Consider the following 18,841-nt stretch of genomic DNA (forward strand, 5'->3'; position numbering starts at 1 on the left):
CGCTCCCACTGTGCCCCGCGAGCCGAATCATGGATCACACTGGTAAGGAGGCGGAGGCAGTGGGGGTCCCGGTTCCATGCCCCCTTGGCCGGCCTGGGACTGGTCGCCCAGCCGGCATAGAGGGGTTACGCTCGCCCCACAGCACTGAGGTGTCGCGGGGAAAAAGAAATCTCACAGACCCTTTTCCGTGTCCGGCCAGGGCCTGCTACTTCCCGGCCTACCCTCCGGTGTGGTACCTACAGCCTCAGTGCCGGCAACAGCCGTTCCTTTTCTGTTTCTGCTAAGCTCCGAGCTGGGACAGCGGGCGGCGCAGGCCACGCGGGGAGGAGAGAGCGCCGGCTCTTTTTTTCCTCATTCTGGGTGCCGTGCCCTACGTTATGGGGACTGGCGGGTAGATTCCAATCTCGGAGTCGGGGAAGCCTCATTGAACTGGGAGTCGTTGCGCGAGAGTGGATTGGAGACTTCCTGCTGTCTCAGTCAGCTTTGGGCGGGTGCTGCGGTGGTCACCGCTTGGTCTTTCATGGACTAGAGGTGGGAGAAGGGAGTCGGATATGGTTTTCGGAATCATACCGGGAGCAGCTTTTCTGCTTAAGCCAAAAGCGTGCCCCGCTCTTCGGCTGTGGTCCTTAACCATCAATCTTGAGCTTAAAATCAAGATACTCTCATCCTTTTCTCCAAGTAAGAATGGCTCCAGTCTTTGTTGTGTGTCTTTTGGCTTTTGCTTCCTTGTGTTTTTTGGATATTGAATGAGTACCTTTGGAGTTAGACACTGCTCCGTATGGTTATATCTAGGCTTAGAGAAGGCTTTTTCCAGTATTAACTATTAGTCGGGATGTCCTCTGTCATCAGCTACCTACTTAATTTTGTACGTGTATCTTACACACACTCTTCAAGGCCTGAAGATGGAATGGTAAACAAGATACACTGAGTCTATGTCCTTTTTGAGGTTAGGTACTGTTGGGAAAGACATAATAAGTTTAAAAAAAAAAAACCCAAAACTTAAATATTTACAGATTATGATTGCTTTAAAGAAAATAAATGGGTGCCATGGTAAAGACTACTAGGAGGAAGCTCCAGGGAGAGTCAGGAAAGATCTTTTTGGAAAAGTAACATTTGTAAGCTGAAATCTGATGGACGAGAAGAATCCCTCATGGAATAAATCAGGTGGAAAGAATTTACCGAAAGTAAGACTCTGAGGTGGGAAAATGTAGGAAAGAACAATCAGCTGCACCTTAGTTAGCAAGAGGGAAGGAACGCCAAGACGAGATTGGAAAGGAAGGCAGGAGTGAGATGGTGAAAGACTTTGAAGTCCATGGTAGACACTTGAATTTTAAGTGCAGTATGAAGCCACTGAACAGAAATAGAGGAGTAACAATCTCTTTGTAAAAACGTAATAGGTTCTCTGGAGAATGGTGTAAGAGAAGGAGGCAAGAAAAGAAAATAGAAAACTTAGGGGGTGAGTGCAGTACACCAAAAGGGAGGCTTGGTTTAGTGAAAAGAAGAGTGGGCAGATGCAGTAAATCTTTTAGTGGTAGAACTAAAACATGCACTGGTGGATTTCTTTGGAGGTATGTAAGAGAAAGGAGACATGCCTTGGTTTCTGTTTTGAATAGTTAGGTAGTGCCCATTACTGGAAAACAGAGTACCAGATGTGTATTGAGACATACAAGATGTTAAGTAGAGGTGAGAGAAAGTTGGGGATTTAGTACCGCATAGCTGTTATTTTAAGGCATGGGGATGGATAAGATCACTTCAGGAACAGGAATACAGAAGAGAAGAGGACCTAGAACCAGACTCTATGGAACTCTAGTGTTTGAAAATTTTATAGAATCAAAACTCTGGGATCTTGGTCTTGGAGTAGCAGACATGCCACAATAGCAAGATTTTTCTCATTTGAGCTTAGACTGAAATGGGCAGTCAGGCACCTTCCACAGTTCAGAGGATGTTATGTTAGGAAAATATAATATGGGTAGGTGTGTATCTGAGTATTTATTACCCCAGTTCTCTAAATTAAAAGTTTGCCCAAGAAAATAAAAGTCATCTTAACATGAACATATTCACTAATGAGCTGACTACTTAGAAAGTTCCTGCTCAGATATTTCTGCCACTTAACACCAGCTTCTTTTCTTTTACTTAATTTTGTTATAAGGCAGTGTCCTTGGTGTTTCATATCAGGAAATAGTATCAGATGCTGTACATTGATTGTGATTACAAACCTTACAAAAGATTCAGGTTTTCATGAAATTTGTATGTGAATTTGATAATTCCTTGAATCACAAAATCTTGGGCAAGTGAGGAAATAGCAGTTAGTTAGTTAATTGAAAACATTATAACAGGATAGGCATCTCAAAAGGATGATCCTAAAGCAAAGGATTAAGAAGCACCATGGGAAATTGATGAAGCCACCTGGGGAAATTGATGCATGTTATGCAAAAATGACTGGTTTTGTGATGATGCTGAATAAGTCAATCATAAGATGAAGGTTATTCTGTGGCGGGCTAATAGAATTTTGCCAAAAAAAATTACTCCCCAAAACTCCTAATTAACACTTGATTCATTCTTTGGCTTTTCTTAGAATTTGCACTTAGTTGTAAATGTGACCTAAATTTTGTAAAAATATTTCTTGGTTTCTTTATTTCAAGATAAAATTATAAACAAAAATCTTTAAAAAACATATGTAAAAGTGTTAATGCCTTGTAAAGTGAATTTCACTTTAAATGACCAGTTGTATCCTTAATTCTCATTCTCTGTAATATCCAAGGGCTTTTGTTAAGGCTTTATGTTTTCACTTGGCATATTCAAAAGGAAATTGTTCTACATGTTCTGATTCTCAATAAAACCCCCAGACAAACTCAGAATGATGTCACTATTAAATGCTGTACTTTGCTTATGAACATGCAAAGTGAGGCAGGCTGCAAGGTGTTAAAGGGCAGCAGGTTGAGCAAGGCACAGTAGTGACCTCAAGTGTCTAGGGTGGTGTGAAAAGCACCTGTAGTAATGAAGTATTGGTATTTCGATCATTCATTGAAGTAAAACTGTTAAAAGTCCTTTTAATGTCGTAAAGGCAACAATTGAACTGTCTACAACAGCTTGCTTTTTTTTAGTTTATTGGGAAATCAAGAATACTTTTTTGAGGGAAAAAAATTGTCATTTGTCTTTTCTCTCTTCTATTGATGTAGGTGTTTTTATGTAAGCAACTAGAGTGAAAGCAGATGAAATACATTATTTGGCTTGTTAATGGATTTCGTGAAATGTTGACAGTTGATCAGTTTGAATTTATCCTAACTTAGGATTTTAGCTATACATGTAATCCCTTTTCTGTGATTTTCTTTTTTCTTTTTTTGAAGATTAGCTATTATGAAAGTAATAATAGAAAGTAGACTGAAAGATATTTAATAATTAAGGACTGGTTTTAAATTTTGTTGTCTATGTTGTTGAGAAAGTGCAAGTTGATGGGAGTTTATCATGTGTTTGTAATTCTAGTACCCTTGGAGTTCATTAGTACTAATTAGGTTGCTGCTTCCAAATTTGGCTGTATTGAACTTAATGTGGACAAGTTTGGCTATCATTCTCCATTGTGCTATCTCCTCCAGTGACAGTTACACAGCCTTATCATTAATTGTCATGTTTAAAACATTGCTGTTGTTAAACATTCTATTTGAATTTCCTGCTTTAGGGCATTTCCTTTTCTGATTAGTAGGTAAAGGTGAATATTTTCTGGTTTGTAATATTGTGTCATGGATTTGAAAACAGGTGGCTTTAATCTTGAAATGGAGTCAGTTTTATAAAATAATGTTCCTGTTACTTATGGGATATGAGTTAATTTATTTCATAAGCCAAATAACAGGCAGGAACTTACAAAGTGTCCCTAGTTGAAGTAAAGAAACCTTGCATCTTCCTAAACTCTAATTTTCCATTACAATGCTAAGAATAACACAGTCACATGTGTACGTCAAGAAACGTTACAGCACAAATACATTATTGTATGTTTCTGCTACTAAATGGTGTACTAATTTTTCCTATATATTCCTGAATGCTTTTTAGAAAACATTTTACACTTAAAAGAATATTCATTTCCCTAAAACTGACATCATTTTCAGTGCATTACTTAATTTTACCATTGTCAGTATTCTCTGTTTCCAGTTTTATTGATTGTTGTGATGTAGATGCAGATTACTAAATTTATTGAGTAAATTTGCATGCTTGATGGAGATAGTGATGGTTTTTTTCTTTTTGTTCTTCCTTTTACGTTACTTTTTCTTCTTTTAAAAAAACCTCTTATAGTTCCAACACAGAGGTTCTTAAGTCAGGCTCATTAAGGGTTTTATGTTTCTGTAAACCTCTAGAGTTATGTGCAAGGTGTTTTTGTCCACTTTTTTTTTTTTTTTTGTCTTTTTGCCATTTCTTGGGCCACTCCCGAGGCATGTGGACATTCCCAGGCTAGGGGTCCAATAGGAGCTACAGCTGCTGGCCTACTACGCCAGAGCCACAGCAACTCGGGATCTGAGCTGTGTCTGCGACCTACACCACAGCTCATGGCAATGCCAGATCCTTCACCCACTGAGCAAGGCCAGGGATGGAACCTGCAACCACATGGTTCCTACTCAGATTCGTTAACCACTGAGCCACGACGGGAACTCCTGGGTTCTGATTTTAAACACTATTTAAGTTCAAGTACTTATTTTCTCTACTTTGGATAATAAAACTTAAAGCAGTGCTTTTTGAGACACGGAATATTCAACCCCTAATAATGTTGGTTGTGTTGCCTTAATACCTGTGGCAGGATAATCTTCAAAAAGATAAACTAAAAGAAATTACAACTTTTTTTCCTAACATAGACAATGAGTTACAAGGCACTAATAGTTCTGGATCGTTGGGTGGTCTTGATGTACGAAGACGAATTCCTATAAAGCTCATCTCCAAACAAGGGAACAAAGCCAAAGCTTCACCTCGAACTCCAAGGACTATAAACAGGATGCCTGCAAAGGCTCCACCTGGTGATGAAGGTAATTTGTTTAAACTAACAGGTCCCAAAGTCTTTCCGTTATATCAGAATCCACCAGATAAGCCATGTGATTTTTATTTATGTATAGCCACTTTATTTTAAATCTTACATGTGCTCTTCCTTCTACAGTCGTTTTGACTTCTCAATTTTGGCATATTTTATATTTCCCTTTATAAATATTTTTGGTTTATTTTCTTTTGTTGTTGAAAGTAATGCTGCTTATTGTTTTAAAAAAATCTAAACAACATTGCAGGAAATGTGATATTAAAAGTATAATTTGGGGCATTCCTGTCATGGTTCAGCGGTTAATGAACCTGACAAGAATCCATGAGGATGTGGGTTTGATCCCTGGCTTCGCTCATTGGGTTAAGGATCTGGCATTGCCGTGAGCTGTGGTGTAGATCACAGACTCGACTTGGATCTGGCATTGCTGCAGCTGTGGTGTAGGCTGTCAGCTGTAGCTCCCATTGGACCCCTGGCCTGGGAACTTCCATATGCCTAGGCGAGGCCCTAAAAAGCAAAAAATAAAAATAAAAAATAAATTTTTTTTTTTTTTAAAGTAAAATTTGGAGTTCCTGCTGTGGTGCAGTGGGATTGGTGGTATCTCTGCAGCACGAGGACTCAGGTTCTATCCCTGGTCCTGCACAGTGGATTAAAGGATCTGGCACTGAGCTGCAGCTGTGGCTTAGATCTGATCCCTGGCCCAGGAACTTGCATATGCCACAGGGCAACCAAAAAAGAAAAGTAAAGTTGTCCTCTCCTCTTAATTCTTCTTCCCCCAAATAGTCTCCGGTATGACTTTTTCATACTTAGTTATGTATAAGTATGTATACATGTAGTTATAGTGTATGTGTATAATTGCCCATTTTTCATGTAAAATGCCTGTGAGATTTTGCCTTCTTGGTACATTCAGATGTAGCTCATTTGAGAAAATAGTTTTATTTCATTTATGGATATACTATTTTTTAACATTTTTCTAATTTTTTTTGCTCTTAGCAACAATTTTGTAGTAAATATCCTTGTACATATAGCTTAGTATGTATATTGTGTAGAATTTAATCTTTGCATGAATTTGGGCATTTTAGAACTTGGTGGATTTTAGAATTTGTGCATTTTCGAATTGGACAGATACTGTCAAATGACTTTTGAAAAACTATATCAGCTTATACTCACACCAAGATTGGTACTATTAACCTTTAGAAATTTGTGTTCTGATATACATTTCTTTAGTTATGAGTGTGGGTTGTATATCTTTCCATAATATTGGTCATTTCTTTTGACTAGGATCTACCTGTTTATATCCTTTTCCCATTTTTTTTTTCTATTTGTCCTTCTCTTGATTTTTATGAGGTCTTTGTAAATTAATAAAATTGGCTTTTTGTCATATGTATATTCCCCATTTGTCTTTTGAGTTTTATATATGTAAAGAAGCTTGATGATTCTGTATGAACAGATATCCAGTCTTTTCTGCTGTGATTTTTGAGTTTTATGTCACCCTTAAAAGGGTCTTTCCCTTATTACATGAGTATCAAAACAGTTTTCTCATCTTACCTTTTAGGACAGGTTCAGAAAACTATGGCTATAAGCCAAATCTAGCCCTGTTTTTTGTAAATAAAGTTTTATTGGAAACAACCTTGCCCATTCATTTAAATACTGTCTGGGCTGCTTTCACACTGTAATTGCAAGTGTGGTCTACATAGCCTAAAATATTTACTTATCTGGCCTTCAGGCCAAAAAATTTTGCTGATCCCTGTTCTGAAACTTTTATGGATATGTATTTGATTATTAAAACAAAGGGAAGTGGCGCATTGGCCTAATGATCCGGTTTGTCTCTGTGGCATTGCTGGTTCAATCCCTGGCCTGGCACAGTGTTTTACAAATCCAGCGTTGCTGCAGCTGTTGGTGTAGGTTACAGATGTGGCTCGGATTTGACCCCTGACCTGGGGACTTCCATTTGCTGGGGAAGCGGCCAAACATGAGGAAAAAAAAGAAAAAAAACAACCAAAAACAGGAAAAAAAAAAAATGGATTTCTCTTGTGGTGCAGTGGGTTAAGAATCCAGCATTGTGGAGTTCCCGTCATGGCTCAGTGATTAACGAATCTGACTAGGAACCATGAGGTTGTGGGTTCGATCCCTGGCCTTGCTCAGTGGGTTAGGGATCTGGTGTTGCCGTGAGCTGTGGTGTGGGTTGCAGACTTGTCCTAGATCCCGTGTTGCTGTGGCTCTGGTGTAGGCCAGTGGCTACAGCTCTGGTTCGACCCCTAGCCTGGGAACCTCCATATGCTGCGGGAGTGGCCCAAGAAATGGCAAAAAATAAATGAATAAAAAGAATCCAGCATTGTCACTGCAGTGGCTTTTGTTGCTGCTGTGGTTGGGGTTCAATCCCTGAAACTTCCACATGCCCCTCAGCATGACCAACACACAAACAAACAAAAAAGGGATGTGGGCTTGGAGTTGGGAGGGCATGAAGGGATGGATACCTCAAAAGAAAAGGATGAAGGGGATTTTAGCTTTTTTGTATTGTGTTATGATTACGCAAGAATTTATTTGTCCATTTTTCTGTAGGGTTTTTTGTTGTTGTTGTTTTTTTTTTTTTTTTTTTTTTCTGTGTCCATGGTATGTGGAAGTTCCTGGGCCAGGGATCAAACCTGACCCACAGCAGTGACCCAAGCTGCTGCAGTGACAACTCCAGATAGGGCCACACACTTGGCATATGGGAGTTCCCAGGCCAGGGGTCCAGCCAGAGCTACAACTGCCGGCCTGTACCACAGCCACAGCAACACAGGATCTGAGCCTCATCTGCGATTTATACCACAGCTCACACCAACGCCGGATCCTTAACCCACTGAGCGAGGCCAGGGATCAAACCCTCAAACTCTTGGTTACTAGTCGGATTCAGTTTCTCCTGTGCTACAACAGGAGCTCCTAACAACTCCAGATCTTTACCCTGCTTGCGCCATATTGAGAATTCCTATTGTGTAGTTTTAAAAAATTATCTAAAAAACAAAAAGGCCAAAGAGTGGTACCCTAGGTTGTTGATAGAGCATCAGTAGCTGAAATCTTAATGATGGGCGTACAGGTTGAACAACTGTGAAACATGATAATGTGCTTCTGATTTTCTTGGCTATTGTTCTGCTCAGTAATTTTCCTGAGTTTAAGGTGAGTAGAAAAATTGACTTTCCCTATTTTGAGTTTTAGATAATGCCAGCTTTTATAAGGTATAAAGGGGCCCTGTATGAGCCCAGGGCCGCTCAGATGTAATTTATAAGAACATTCTTTGAACATAGAAAACAAGCTTATGGTTACCAAAGGGGGGGAAGGGGTGGGAGAGGGATAAATTAGGAGGCTGGAATTAAGACATGTACACTACTATATACAAAATAGATCACCAGCAAAGACCTGTATAGCACAAGGAACTATACTCAGTATTTTATAATTACCTGTAAGGGAAAGAATGAAAAATGTATATCCTTATATATGTATAACTGAATCACTGTGCTGTACACCTGAAACTAACACAACACTGTAAATCAACTACAATTAAAAAAAAAATTGAATGCTCTTTAAACTCTACATTTGTGTTGGAGGTAATTAGATAGCAGTATGCTGGAATGTCTGTCTGAGCTTCAGAAAATTCTTGGATCTGTATGACTCTATGAGTGTGTGCCTGTCCCTGTTGGTGTCTCTGTCTCTGTACGCATATGCTGTAATGTAGCCAATGTGGGTAAGTTAAAGCTTGTGTGCTCTGGCTACTCTCTTTACAAGTTCCAGGGCCAAAAGAATGGAGAGGAGCCTGGCAGCTTGGAGGGATAGATTTGTCTTCTCAGCTTTACTTTAGGTAATTGGATTCTACCTAGGATCCCCATCAGACTGCTGCTTTTTTCTGTTCTTCTGTATAAGATGAGAGGATTACCATCAACTTTTTCATTAGGTCAGAGAAATTGAGCCCATTTGTTCTTCATATTGTTTTAAATTTACTGATACTGATAGACACAGTGTAGGGGAGGATACTAGTAAGTAGATGTAATATAACTTCTCTTTGGGTGATTAACCAGGGAGAAGTTTTTATTGAAAGAATGATGTATGAATATGTTGATGGTTCTAAAATCAGGTTCAGTTTAAACCTGAAGAAGAGGATACCTAATTTACCAAGTCATAAGAAGAAAATCTGCAGAATTTTTTGTTTTCATTAATCCTTTGGTAGTAATAATCAGTTTCCTGCAGCATGATGTCACTTTTGTAGATAGATCAGAATAAATGGCAAGCAATATCTTCATTTGTCTAACAATCACGATGATGATAATTAGTAGTTTTCTACTAGAAACAGTCTGGTGAATTAATAAGAGCACTTGAATGGGAGTATCTGTTCCTAGCTCTGCCATTGATCTCTATGAGGAATTTTGGTCTCTAGTACTGCAATATTCTCATTTGTGAGAACTGGACTGTTTGTACCAAGATCATTTCTAGCTCATGTTTTAAACCAGTCTTGATTATCTTGTTCTTAGAAGAACTTTGAAACGTGTTAGTGAACAGTCCCATTTTGCCATGTACATGTACTTACAAAATGAAGTTTGAGATATCAAAAGTTAATAGAAAACATTTTCTTTTCTCAGAAGGATTTGATTATAATGAAGAAGAACGGTATGACTGTAAAGGGGGTGAACTGTTTGGAAATCAGCGAAGATTTCCAGGACACCTTTTTTGGGACTTTCAGGTATAACTAAAAATAAAAAATTTTATTAAAACAATAATATATTTAAAATACTTTTATTATAGTTATGTCTTTCAGTGCCCACATAGAACTTGTTTATTAATGCCCTGTTTCCACTGTTTCCAAAAATTATCTGAAGTAATTTTCAGTAAAGTCAGGTAAAATCAACAAGCACCAAACTGATGGTGGCCCAACTAACATGGCATACGTAGGGATTAGTCCAGGACCCCTTCCTTTCAAAATTGTTTTAATAACATTTATAAAATGCTAACCAGTCAGTTGAGTAAATTATAGATAGAACTTTCAGAAATGCTTAACAAAAATGTAATTATGTCATTTCAACAGATAAACATCTTGGGTGAAAAGGATGATACACCAGTTCATTTCTGTGATAAATGTGGATTGCCTATTAAAATCTATGGGCGAATGGTAAGTAAAACTAAATTCTATTTTTTTAAGTGTAAATATTTGTGTAGAGGTAGGATCCTGAAATTTAAGTAGCTAAGTTTATCATTGTTTAATGTTTAAATTTGTAATATTTTAAATAAGTATAAAATAGCTATGGGAAATTTGGGGATAATAAGTATTTAATATAATTATCTTGACAAATTCTTGAATTGCTTGTAAAATAATTAGTTAAGGAAGCTAATTGAAAGCCAGATAATTTCTTTGGACTGTTTGAAATCTGTTAGTCTACATTTATTCTAGTTTATTGGGGAAATTTTTTTTCTTGCTTAATAGAATAAAATCAGTTATTCATTTCTGAAGACTATAATCTTCAATGTAAAACTGAATTTATAGAATTTTTGATGGTTTCTGAGAATTGAATTCTAATCATTAGAAAAAAATACAGCCCTGTTGGTAACTTTATAGTTATTTTGACATATCCTCCCTTAAGAAAAAGATAGTTTTATATTTGTGTTGGGAAAAAAAATTGAATTCTGTGTTGTATCTGTGATGGTAGAGGGCATGGATTATGGACTGTTGCTTTGGTCCATAACATAACTAAGTAGCAGTAATGGGCTGTGAGTTTTTAAATGGTGTAACATCATTTTACTCTGTCCTTCTGATTTGTTTTTAGAGATTTGTTAAATTCATTAACTTAAGACTACCAGGGAAGAATGCTATGTATATTAAATGTAGAAGATACTTGTTCTTTTACTGCTTTGGAATACTTTCAGGAGATACAGGATTCACTATGACATTCTACAGTATTCCTCAGGAGCTTTTTAACCTGTAGGGACCATGAATGTGTAAGCAAATGTGCATGTGTACGTTTATTGGGGAAAGGGCCAAAGTTTTCATCACACTCTCTTAATTGTTGTTTTTATATATTTAGTACTTAATAAATGTTCATTGTAAGAAACAGTTCTCAGGTGCCTTCTTAGCAACTTTCTTCTCAGATCACTATGCTGCTGTTATTTTTTGTGGAAATATTTTTATTTGTTCTAGTATGCTTAACTGTAATATGTTTCTGTTTACAGATTCCATGCAAGCATGTTTTTTGCTATGACTGTGCTATTTTACATGAAAAAAAGGGGGATAAGATGTGTCCAGGGTAAGATCATCATTAAATATTTAAATAATAAAGTTTGCGATGTAATGATTTGTAATATAGATTAAAGATCAGGGTGTGATATAAACCAGTGGAAGGATATCAGATGTGTGGACATAGCAGATCATTTTTGTGAGCCTGGAGTTGACCTTAGCTTTCTCCCTAGGATAGGACTAATTAGCTATTATCAATCAATTCAAATTGGTCAAAATAAAAGTATATTTGCCATCACGAAGTTAGCATTATAAACCAAAAATAGTTATTTTCTTGTTTTAATGGCACAATAGAGATGTAGTATCATGTAATAATTGAGAGTAAAAACTCTGGAATTAGAATTCCTGAGTTCAGATTCCTACTTTGTCATTTATTAGCTGTGTGGCCTAGGCTTTCTTCATCTGTAAAATGGAGCTAATAATAGTACTTACCTCCCTGGATTATTATTATTAGAATTAAATGAGTTAATACATATATAGTATCTACCACGTAGTAAATGCTGTGTAAGTATAAGCTTTTATTACTTATTACCTTCAAAGCTGATTATGTTTTGGCTATATCGTAGAATACCATCATGGCATAGACTCAGACAGATTATAAAGATCTGGAAGTGCTGGTTGGTAGTAATCTTTTTTGGGATGGTCTTGAAGGATCCGGAATAAACTGAATTTTTACATCAATTCAGAAGTGCTGATAGAAGGCTTGAGAAAAGCTTTGAGGGAACTTAGAGCAACTATAGGCTTCCTAGATTCCCTATAACCTATGTCAGAACCTATCCCAAGGGTCGTAGTGTTAGTTGATAACAAAGCTATGGACACTTGTAAGGAGTAATTTTCTTTTGTAGTATAGAAACATTGGCATGACTGAAAGAGAATGGATGATTCATTGGCAAACCACTGACAACTAATTTTCTTGGCATATCTGTATTAGCCTGTCAGAATCACAGATTATAGAATTTGTAGTGAGAGTTTAAAAATATTTCCTCCCTAGGAGCTCCCGTCGTGGCTCAGCGGAAATGAATCTTAACTAGCATCCATGAGGATGCAGGTTCAGTCCCTGGCTGAGCTACATAGGTTGAGGATCTGGCATTGCCATGAGCTGTGGTATAGGTTGCAGATGTGGCTTGGATCTGGTGTTGCTGTGGCTGTGGTATAGGCCAGTGGCTGCAGCTGTGATTGGACCCTAGCCTAGGAACTTCCATATGCTGCAGTCCTACAGCCCTAAAAAAAAAAAAACCAAAAAATTTCCTCCCTAGAATTATGCTTCAGAAGTCATGACATTACAAGCACATATTCATTGTTTGCCTCATTTTCTCTAATGCCTAATTTCCCAGCGTGGTGTGCATCTACTTTAGATTGTATAGTAAATTTGATTGCTTCACTGGAATAAAGGAATTTGGATGTTTAAAATGCTGTGTAGAGGACATCAAAACGTTTTTTCTTTCATATAAATGTTCTAGTATTAATATTTAATAGGAAATTTAGTTTTCAAGATACTGAGTATAATTCCAGTAAGCACCTTACTGGTTGGTCTTAAAGTGTATTAGAACATAAGCCTACCTGGATTAACAGATGTAGGCTAGGAAGTGAAGAAATGGCAGTCCAAATTAATGTAAATATTATATACTAATGCTTTTAAGAATCACCCAGAAGTGCCTTACATCCTGTTAGTGTGGTGCTATTTCAGAGCTTATAGCAAATTAGAAGCAAAAAATGATGAGTGTGCCAAATGGCAACTAAAGGAAAGCCTACTAGTATCAAGCAGAACCAGCCTACAACAAGGAAGGAGAAATAGCACTCAAAATTAAGAATATAGCACCATTTATTATGGTGTCATGTGACCTGACAGACATATTCAGTAATAATAGCTTATACATGTATAGTGCTTAACTAGGCATTAAGTACTGTCATTTTCATGTTTTGATACTAAGGATACTGTCTCTCCTTTTTTTAATTAAAATTTTTTTTTTATTTGGCCTTGCCTGTGGCGTGTGGAAGTTCCCAAGCCAGGGATCGAACCTGTGCCACAGCAGTGACCGAAGCTGCTGTGGTGACAAAGCCAGATCCTTAACCTGCTGTGCCACAAGAGAACTCCCAAAGATACTCTTTTAAGTAGGACAAAGAAGATATAAAAACCTTTCTGGTTAGGTAGAGTAGATGTTTTAACCCCATTTTACAGATAAAGAAACAAAGTTTAAATGATTTCTCCAAGTTCACAGCCGAGAAATACTACATCCCAGTTCTGGTTCCTGGTTCAGTCCTCTTTCCACTATATCAAGAAGACTGTAATGACAAGAATAGATTAAAAATAGTGAATGAAGAAGACTTACAATTTAACCCTGATTCATTAAGAAAATATTGAGTTTAGTGGTTACAATTTAGAGAAGCAGGAGTGTTTAATACTTTGAGGTAGTAAATTTGTCAGACAGTTCAGAAAGTCCCCCTCTTTAAGGGACTCTTGGTATTCAAGGTTTGAATTTAAATCGTTTGTGTTAAGAACCTTGATGATTAGGATGATCTTACTGTTGTAGTCCTTATAGCATCTTCCACACAGAATCTTTCACTTAGTATTCGCTTAGAAAATACTAGTCAACAAGTTTGAATTCCATGATTGTGACAGATCCTTTGGTTTGCCCTTCCTGCACTTTTTTTGCAGATGGATGCAAAGCACAGAATTGTTTGAGGAAATAAGATTAATTCTAGGTCTTGGAAAGAATAAGATCTTTTCTTAAAACATACTCTGTTGGATAAACACTTTGAATTTTTTCTTGTTGTCGAAGTTAGGACGTTGACAGAAATGCTGATGCTTAATAGCAGACACCAAAGTGGAAAGGATGAAAGGTTCACTTACAGTAACTATAACTTCTTATTGTGAACTTTTGTAATATTTTTCGTAACATAGCTTTTAAAGTGGCCATGTCTTTGAAATTAAGTGTGTTATTTTTATAGTCTGTTTTTAGTAAATCAAACTTTTTTCCCCTTCTAATTTAGCTGTAGCGATCCTGTGCAGCGAATTGAACAGTGTACACGAGGTTCTCTCTTCATGTGTAGCATTGTTCAAGGGTGCAAGAGAACATACTTGTCTCAGAGAGACTTACAGGCTCATATCAACCACCGCCATATGAGAGCTGGAAAACCTGTTACCCGGGCTTCACTTGAAAATGTTCATCCTCCTATTGCCCCACCACCAGCCGAAATCCCTGATCGTTTTATAATGCCGCCAGACAAGCACCACATGAGCCATATTCCGCCAAAGCAGCACATCATGATGCCACCACCTCCTTTGCAACACGTGCCCCACGAGCACTATAATCAGCCCCACGAGGATATTCGTGCTCCTCCAGCAGAATTGTCCATGGCTCCACCTCCTCCTCGTTCGGTCAGTCAGGAAACCTTTCGTATTTCAACAAGAAAACACAGCAATTTAATAACTGTCCCTATTCAGGATGACTCAAATTCAGGTGCTAGAGAACCTCCACCTCCTGCCCCAGCACCTGCTCACCATCATCCTGAATATCAGGGTCAACCAGTGGTATCTCACCCTCATCATATTATGCCTCCACAGCAACATTATGCACCACCCCCACCTCCTCCACCACCAATAAGCCATCCAATGCCACATCCTCCCCAGGCCGCAGGTACTCCTCACTTGGTCTATAGCCAAGCTCCACCTCCACCAATGACCTCTGCTCCACCACCAATAACCCCTCCCCCTGGACATATTATTGCCCAGATGCCACCTTATATGAATCATCCTCCTCCAGGACCTCCCCCACCTCAACATGGTGGTCCGCCTGTAACTGCACCCCCTCCTCACCATTATAATCCTAACTCTTTACCCCAGTTCACTGAAGATCAAGGAACGCTGAGCCCTCCATTTACACAACCAGGGGGAATGAGTCCTGGTATATGGCCTGCACCAAGAGGGCCACCTCCTCCTCCACGAATGCAGGGTCCGCCTTCTCAAACCCCACTTCCGGGACCACATCATCCAGATCAGACAAGATATAGACCGTATTACCAATGATAATAGTATTTTGAACTGAAGATATGATGAGGAAACAAAACTTATGTATATGTATAGTCAATCTTTTAATTGAGTTTTGACTGGGGAAGGAAAAGCACCTCTTGCTGAGGTGGCTGTAAAACACTTAGGGTCTTGTCTCTTAAAATGGTTTCAAATCTTGACCTTAGGATTCATATCAAGTACTATACTGTAGTGCAGATAAGTGGTTCCGTTGAGCACAGCTATATTTTAACAACTTTGTTGCCCTAGTGTGGTAAATTGACCCAGAGGTGACCATTTGTAACAAATTTGAAAAAATTTTTTCTTCGTTCCACTTTCAGAAGTATTGCTTTTGTTAAACCCAATGTTTAGTTTTTCTTGTGATACATTTTGTTAACCTGTGTAAAAGGATTAAATTTCAATATGGTTGTAAAAATGCTATTTTTATGTGAATTTAAGTGCAGCCACATACTGTTTTTTAAACCATGTTTTACCACTAATTTCCCAAAGTTAAAATAAAATCCTAAAAGTAAAAATCTATTAGAATTTACTGTAAGGCAGACTGTTAAATGGTAGAAAATTATTTCACATTTTAGGCACTGATATTTTGAGGTATATTAAGTTTATAATGCACTTCACTTGGATGCCTTTTCCTTTTCAGGCAGCCTCAGTAGCACCAGAATACATTGGAATTCCAGAACTAAGATATATTTGTTTTTTTAAGAGCCACACCCGGGGCATCTGGGAGTTCCAAGGCTAGGGGGTCACGTCAGAGCTGCAGCTGCTGGCCTACGTCATAGCCACAGCAATGAAGGATCCGAGCTGCATCTGCAACCTATACCACAGCTCACTCGGCGGTGCCGGATCCTCAACCCACTGAGCGGGGTCCAGGGATCGAACCCGAGTCCTCACGGATACTAGTCGGGTTTGTTACCTCTGAGTCACAACAGGAACTTCCTATTTTGGAATATTAAAAGGCATTGCTAATTATTTGGAAAGATATGGCCAAAGTAACCAACTCTACAGGCTCCAAGCTGTTGGGGGATGCTGTTACTCATTAATGCTTTTTACTGAGTGGTTGGAATCACATGATGCACCACACTTATTAATCTTAAGTAACATTATTTTGTAGACTGTTTAAATGGTGTTTTTAGATGAAGTGCGTTCTCTCTACTCATTGTCTTTAAGTATTTAGGGCTGAATAGGCTTTATGTAATTCCTCGTTTCATGGTAGAGTTTGATCCTGTGCTTAAGTGGGTCCTTGTCTATGGAGTTTTAAACTATCATTTGAATGCTGTCGAGGAATTTGAATACTGTATCAATGAAGGACGTTCTTGTAATCACAGACTTGGGTTGCTCAGGTTTCATTGCTGTGTGATAAAAGGTTTTTTCTCTAACTTGACATTTTAAAACTATTAATTTTTTTTCCTATTTCTTTTATTGGTTAAGCAGTCTAAAATTTGGAACATTTTAGCACGGAGTCAGCAGTGAAGACTACCAGATGATTTTCTATTGGAGAAGAGAAAGTTACTGTCTAAATTGTGAATTTCAGTGCTTTATAAGGTGCCTTCAGAGTCAGCTTTTGCATTATAGGGGCTTGTTACAGTCCAGCTAAGATGACCACTTACAGTTTATACAGAACTCATATGTATAAATTAACATTCTTAGGGTATGGTTATATATCCTTTGAAGAAACCCCTGTGAAGTATTCTCTCCCCCCCAAAATGGTGCGTAATATAAACATGAAATGTGTAGTTTGCAGATACCATTTATTAAATAGTTTGTAGTGTATAAATTTAGAACATTTCTTTTTGACAAGGGGTGAGCTGATTGCTAATTTACCATTAAATTTACCATTTAATTCTGTCAGAAGCAGGCAAAACAATTTCTCATCTTGGATAATCAGATGCAAAGTCATCTATGAACTTAGAGCTGAAGTTAGAAATAATATAAATGGCCCTTTCAACCTTGACCAGCTGAAAATATCTAATAAATTTTTTTTAAGTGAAAGTATATGATTTTTCACACCTAGCTATTTGAGAGTCTGGTGTTAATGCAATCTTTCTAGTGAGAAATTGTTACTAGAAGCATGGGAGTGAAATAGTATGAAATGGTGAGTGCTTCATCATATGACTGTAGGTACTTGGGCTGGTGCAAACTTGATTCCCTTTCATGGCCCTTTTTAGGAGCTGTTAAAATATTATCACTGAAAATCCAGTACCATTTTTTATTACATATACTAGGAAATAGCCAGATTCACTTGAGAGCTTCTCAACTTTATGAAGAGCTCTCCTATTCTAATTGAAATTTACTAGAGTTGAATGTGGTATAAAGCCACTTAGCCTGTGTGTTGGACAAAAAAAAAATTAACATCATGATAAATTCCACATGTTAAGAGAATTCTTGTAGGCTTTTCAAAATGTTTTATTTTCATTTAGGTTTAAGGAATATGTGTTATGCAGGGAGGCAGATGAGATGAATGTGTTGTAGCAGACAATTTTTTAAAATGGTGTTAGACTTGAATTCATCCAGTTATTGTTTGAATGAGGGTGGGTGGGTAGGAAGATAACAAAATTACTGTTAGTGTTTCTTTCCTTAAGGAAAAAGATGTGAATCCCAGCCTTATTTCAGGGAAGCCTTTGAAGCTATATGATGGACATAAGTCTAATTTGTATGTATGTTTCATTACATTGCTCTTAAGACTACTGAGGTGGCAGTTTAATTCTTAAAAACAATAAAATGAAAGCATAAATACCATTTTGCCTAGATGAATTTTTACCTGATGATGATACATTTGGGAGAATGCAAAATTTTTCATGTTGGTACAACTTTTACAGGGAAATAGACTCACTGTTCTTGGAGATTAAAACCAGCAAGTTGAACATTAATATTTCTGAAGTGGCATGCTTGTTCAGAGTATATAATGCTAGCATTTGGGGAAATATCAGTTGCAAAGACCATGAGATACTTTACATCCATTTTGCCCTGTAAAAACCACTTGTTTAAGTTACTGTGTAAATACTAACTACCACAGGAATATTAAGGCAAAAGATAATTTGACTTTATGTTTAAATTCACAATAAGTGACTTTACTATATGAAGTACACAGAGGTGCTTTAGGCTTTGTTTTGACTAACATACTGGAAGAGTATCTTTCATACATCTTTTTGGAAAAACCATATAGTCCTATCATAAAATTTTAGAAAAAGCCTTGTCATAAGTATGCGGAAAAGACTCACAAGTACCTGAAACAAGTAGACTTTTCTAATTATTAGATTAGTCATCCCATTGGTATATTGATATTAATTGAGGCTTGACATAATCATACTATATTCTGACTGAGGTGGATTTATGTTTCTTCACTCGTCTGTAACTGTAATCTGTTACGTTGTGGCCTAGACCAAGCAGACTTGACTTTACAATATATGCACAGTTTAATAAAGCAATATTGGATATACTAGGCTTAAAGGGGAGAGCGAGGTAGCCAGTTTAAAAAGTTGAAAATGATGCTAATAAAAACATTTGAATTTTCAAACATTTTTTGTTTTGATTCATGCCCCTTCAGTTTGCC

General features: G+C 37.6%; 1 protein-coding gene across 4 annotated transcripts; it reads left to right on the plus strand.

The window, feature by feature from the left end:
* Window positions 1–10: 10 nt before the first annotated feature.
* Window positions 11–18,027, plus strand: CBLL1 (Cbl proto-oncogene like 1). 4 transcript variants are annotated; one of them, XM_021063518.2, is made up of 6 exons: window positions 11–678; window positions 4,839–5,006; window positions 9,619–9,719; window positions 10,062–10,145; window positions 11,201–11,274; window positions 14,256–18,027. In XM_021063518.2, the coding sequence occupies exons 1-6, from the start codon at window positions 552–554 to the stop codon at window positions 15,289–15,291; spliced, it is 1,590 nt and encodes a 529-aa protein (XP_020919177.1). In that variant the 5' UTR covers window positions 11–551; the 3' UTR covers window positions 15,292–18,027. The 4 variants fall into 4 exon arrangements, with proteins under 4 accessions (XP_020919177.1, XP_020919178.1, XP_003357563.2 ...); XM_021063519.2 differs by having other exon boundaries at window positions 9,622–9,719; XM_003357515.5 differs by having other exon boundaries at window positions 11–42.
* Window positions 18,028–18,841: the final 814 nt, after the last annotated feature.

Source organism: Sus scrofa, chromosome 9, assembly GCF_054392235.1.
Source record: "Sus scrofa isolate SSC_HxYL_T2T_F1_AM1 chromosome 9, Sscrofa_HxYL_maternal_Yorkshire_Landrace_v2.0, whole genome shotgun sequence".
Classification (NCBI taxonomy): domain Eukaryota; kingdom Metazoa; phylum Chordata; class Mammalia; order Artiodactyla; family Suidae; genus Sus; species Sus scrofa.